This window comes from Carassius carassius, unplaced genomic scaffold (assembly GCF_963082965.1).
Source record: "Carassius carassius unplaced genomic scaffold, fCarCar2.1 SCAFFOLD_88, whole genome shotgun sequence".
NCBI lineage: Eukaryota > Metazoa > Chordata > Actinopteri > Cypriniformes > Cyprinidae > Carassius > Carassius carassius.
The window spans coordinates 185,001-190,000 of record NW_026775142.1 but is presented as its reverse complement, the minus strand read 5'-3'; the positions used below and the strand labels follow the sequence as shown (position 1 = coordinate 190,000).

The window sequence follows — 5,000 nt, the reverse complement described above, 5'->3', positions numbered from 1 at the left end:
GCTGCACTGGGATCCGCGGGTCTCTCTCAGTGACACACTAAACACTGCAGCGCTGCTTTGAGCTCTGGGGGTCTCTCTCTGTCTCTGTCTGTCCATCAGCATCATTTTATAAAACGACTCTCAATCTTCCAGAGTTCCTCTTCTAAAGTGCTACTAAAGTGACCTCTGACCTCTCGTGCCAAATGACGGCAAACTTCCCTTCTGTGGCTTTGCTTTTGTCTAATGGCTTTGCTAAAGCGAGCGATGGCGCTCTGATTCTGTGTGCCGATTGGGTGTGTGGCCCTCCAGAGGCGGCCAATCAGAGCGCTGATCCGTGCTGCTTCCTGTGGTTCAGGTATTTGGCGAACAGTTCCAAGCGGCACACGACACACGGCACGGGCCCCGAGCTCTCGGCAGAAATGCAGAGAAACCGGCAGAGGGGCTGGAGCCCTGAGCAGCACAGCCGGTGAGGGCTGAACACACACACACACACACACATTCTCAGTAACACACACATTATATACACACAACACTAACCCTACTGCACTGAATACTGTTGCTCCACTGAAGCCTAGAATGCAGAACACTAGGTCTAGTCCTCAGCCTGGGCTTCTATCTTGCTCAGCCCCTGCTGGCATCTCGAGACCCGTGTTCAGACATCAGATCTCTCCTCTCTCCTCCTGACATGGATCGTTCTCAGCCGATCATAAACAGTTCTTTGACTAGTGGGGTTTCCCCAGAGTCCTTTAAACGCTTCTGTATAGCCACTGTTAAAAACATCTCACCCTGATCCGTCTGTTCTTAGTAACTACCGGTTGATCCCTAAACTCCCATTTATTTCTAAGGTTTTAGAGAAAGCACAGCTTACTCCTTATCTGGATGCTTTTAACTTTCTGGAAAAGTTCCAATCTGGTTTTAGAGCACTTCCCAGTACAGAGTCAGCTTTGCTTCAAGTTATGAAGGATCTTTTGTTGTCCGTTGATTCGGAGTCACTCTGATTCTGTCGGATTTGAGTGCAGCCTACGAGACTATTGACCATGACATCCTCGAGTCGACTACAATATGTAGTAGGGGTTCAAGGCACGGCATTACAGTGGTTCACCTCTTATTTAAAGGGTAGGACTTTTTCAGTAAATATGGGGTTGTTCGCCTCACCTTCTGTGCCCGTCCCTTATGGTGTTCCACAGGGTTCTATTCTCAGCCCTTTATTGTTCTCGCTCTATATGCTTCCCTAGGCTCCATTCTCCAGAAATATAATATTAACTATCATTGCTACACTGATGACCTCCAACTTTACCTTCCAATCAAACTTGAAAATGACTTTTCTCTACAAGTGAGAGCTTGGAGGGCTAATCATTTTTGTTTATCTAAACACTGACAAAACTGAGATGTTTCTGTTGCACTCAATAGTACTCTTACAAGTAGGTTAGGCTCCTTTAGTGATAACTTACAACCTCAGGTAAAAAATCTAGGCATCCATTCGACTCATTACTACAATCTGACGAGCATGTAAAGCTTGTAAAGAGAAGCTTCTTCCTCCTCAGATCTGTTGCGAAAGTAAAAATGTTCTGTCTCAAAGATCTCTAAAGTGTCATCCACGCACTGATCTCTTCCAGGCTGGACTCTTGTAACTCTCTGTATGTCGGCCTTCCTCAAAGCACTCTATCTCGGCTTCAGATGGTTCAGAATGCAGCCAGATTGTTGACAGGAACAAGAAAGAGAGAGCATTTACTCCTGTTTTTAAGCTGATTTTAAGATCCTTCTTTGTGTATACAAGGCATTGCAAAAGTAAGATTACATCTGTGATCTTATCCAGCCATATACAACCTCTTAGTCATTAAGATCTTGTAACCAGCTTCTTTTAGCTGTCCCTCGTTCTGGCTGTAAATCCAAAGGTGACTGAGTTTTCTCTGTCCCTAAACTCTGGAACAGTTTACCCCTCATTATCAGGGTCTCTCCATCGCTCTGTTTTTATATCAAACTTAGACTCATTTTTACACCCTTGCATTTGAGTGATGCTGTGTATAGTATTCTTGATACATATACACATTTGTAAAGCACTTTGGATCAACAACAGTTGTGTTAAACTTGTGCTCTTTTTCCTTGACTTAAACATCAGTCTGTGCTCTATATCTCCAGTGATGAGATGAGATGTAAATGATCCGCACATATAACGCAGTGATTGAGAACTGAAGAAATCAAGGCTCCTCAGAAGATGTGAGATGTTCTGGAGGCTTGTGAAGATCATTCCTCCGCTGAGGATCAGTGAAAGTAAAGCTTCTGGAAACAAACGCTCCTCAAAAGATCCTGAGGATCAGATTTGAGACTCTAAAACATGATTGATGGAGAATCAAGTAAAGCTGAGCTGCTTCAGTCCAGTAAGAGTTCATCTGGAGATATTGCTGACCTTATTCTGACCTTTACTTGATCACAATCAGGAAACATCTGACACGAGCTGAAGCTGAACGCTTGTACAGTTACACTGAAAGAGCTCTGACTGATAAAACCCTAAAAAACATTCACTCAGAGACAGAAGATGTGAGATCGAGTGAAATGTGTTTAACAGCAGAGTTTGATCATGTCAACAACTTAGATGAATCAAACATCAGACTGCAAGCTTTATATGGTTAAATTACTATATATTGTATTATTATTATTTAATATAATTTATGTATTTATTTGTTTGTTGGTTTTTTTTGTTTTGTTTGTTTTTTCATTTAATTGACAGTTGTGTGTTGTCCGGCACACAGATCTAGAGCATAATGCTTAGTGTTTGATTCTGTTTGTTTCTTTTCCCCTCATAAATGTATAAATATACATGTTTGTAAATGTGAAAAGCACTGCTCTGACAGAGAAACACTGAGAGGAATGACATCATGTCACTTCCTGTCTGAGGAGGAAGTGTGGTGTGAGGTCACTGCGCCCCCTGCTGGACACACAGTGTAATCAGCCTCACGTGACCCCTGACCTCATGGTGCTAGGTTTGACCTCTGACCTCTGAGATGTTCACAGTGGAGTATTGTATGTTGCCGTTCACATCTGATCCGAAACATTGAAGATGTTTCTCTGCAAATGAAAGATCAAGTGATTGTGTGTAGTGCAGAAAATACATATACAGTGTTTGAAGTATGCATACTATACTGCAGGAGTAATGTTAGTATGCAGCTGGAGGAGCTTCACATAAAGCCTCAGTGCCGTGAATACTTGTGTGTTTTCTCTCTGTAAGGTCGGCATGAAACATTATGAAGCTGATCAGTCAGTCAAATCCATTTGTTCATGTGTGTTTCACTGCATGAATTCAGAAGTGTTTAGATACTGAGAAGATGAAATTAAACCGTCTGTTTGTTCCTCTGGAGCGCACGTGTGTTTGAAGCAGCACTCTGATGATGATGTGTGTGTTAGTGTGGCTTCAGATCAGACTCGGTCATGGTTATTCCTCATTAACGGAGAGTGTTTGTGTGTCTCAGGCCGTCGTATAAAGACTGCAACACTCTTCACCTGCCGATGGAGCGCTTCTCTCCCGTCAGACGCTTCTCAGACGGAGCCGCCACCATCCCAGCCTTCAAGACACAGCTGGAGAACAGCAGTCTGATCCGACAGCTCAAACAGGTGCGGACGCGCAGGCACACGCGTGACCCTCGTCATGTGACATGCGCTCGCTCGGTGACACGTGTGTGTGTGTGTGTGTGTGTGTGCAGGAGTGCGAGCAGCTTCAGAAGATGTACGCGGCTCCGCAGGACGAGCGTCTGATGGAGCACACACAGCAGCAGCACATCCTCTACCAGCAGATACAGGTCTCACACTACACCGCACGCTTTAGAAAATGGCATTTCTAGACCTGGAAAAGTCATTGGAATGAATAAAACCTTTAAACACCATGGCCATTTGTATAATAACAAATATACATCTTTCTAGTGATGCCAAGTTTTAGAATTGCATGAGAATGAAACGGAGTACAATAGAGTTTCAAACTGATCCTTAGAACGACTGCAGATTCATGAAGAGCAGGAAGAACATTCAGATCTGCTGGAATCATCAAATTTACTTTCTATTGTATTTTAGCGACTTATTTTAATAAAGTTATGCTCTATTTTACTGGTCATTACAGCAGATTAACAAGAGGCCTGGGAATATTTTTGTGGATGATGGAGTCAGAAAGGCTAAATACACACTCCTGACTGTAAGTATAAAGGGGTCATGACATTGTTGACTTCCTGTTTGCAGGCCCTGTCTTTGGGACATGGAGAAAACCAGCCCAGCAGTCACCTGACATACCAGCTACAGAGGTACACACACACTCTCACACACACACTGACACACACACAGATGTTCATATCTTCAGTGTTGTTCTTTTGTCTCTTTCAGGTTGCGTATTCAGCCCTCCAGCCCTCCACCTACACATCCCAGCAACCACCTCTTCAGGCCAGCCAATCAGAGTCCTCCTCCGGGCGGTCAGGGGATGATGCAGGCTCATGGTCAGTGTGGGTCAGCTGGATCTGTCGTGTGAGTTACAGAGCCTCTCGTAATGTGTTAACATCTTAAACTCCTCCCACAGGCGGGGCATCTGCAGTTCAGTTTCAGCATGGCTCCGCCCTCTACCAGTCTCCCAGCGCCAGCCCTCCCCCCACCAGCCTCCCCCGTATGGCGCAGTCCAATCAGCAGCCTCCGCCAGGCTCCGCCCGCTCACAGCAGCAGCAGCAGGTGACCATTCAGGTGCAAGAGGTGAAGCTCGGGGGCGGAGCCCAGCGGCAGTGTTTCCTAGCCACGCCCACTCACAGAGTTCTGGGGAAGCAGCTGAGCGCTGATAACGCGGAGACACACAGGTGACACGAGCGCACTAAACACCTGATGCTCTAATGTCACCATCGTTGTGCCCCTTCCATTTCTTTTGAGCTTTTTGCTTGTTATAAAAAGAATCAAATTATTTTATTGTTTTTATGTTCTTGTAAATTTGAATCTTAGCCGTTTATGTTTGTGTAAATGCAGTTCAGCATGATTAGTGCTTGTATATGATTTAAATG

At 44.7% G+C, this 5,000-nt stretch overlaps 1 protein-coding gene across 1 annotated transcript in view; it reads left to right on the top strand.

Annotated features, from left to right (window-relative positions):
• LOC132137472 (serine/threonine-protein kinase SIK3 homolog) overlaps positions 1 to 5,000 on the top strand; it is a 14,248-nt gene that overhangs the window by 4,489 nt on the left and 4,759 nt on the right. Inside the window, exons 7-11 of the mRNA XM_059547489.1 lie at positions 3,447 to 3,588; positions 3,678 to 3,773; positions 4,204 to 4,265; positions 4,345 to 4,454; positions 4,535 to 4,802. Coding sequence (XP_059403472.1) covers positions 3,447 to 3,588; positions 3,678 to 3,773; positions 4,204 to 4,265; positions 4,345 to 4,454; positions 4,535 to 4,802 — 678 coding nt within the window. The remainder of the gene's footprint in view (positions 1 to 3,446; positions 3,589 to 3,677; positions 3,774 to 4,203; positions 4,266 to 4,344; positions 4,455 to 4,534; positions 4,803 to 5,000) is intronic.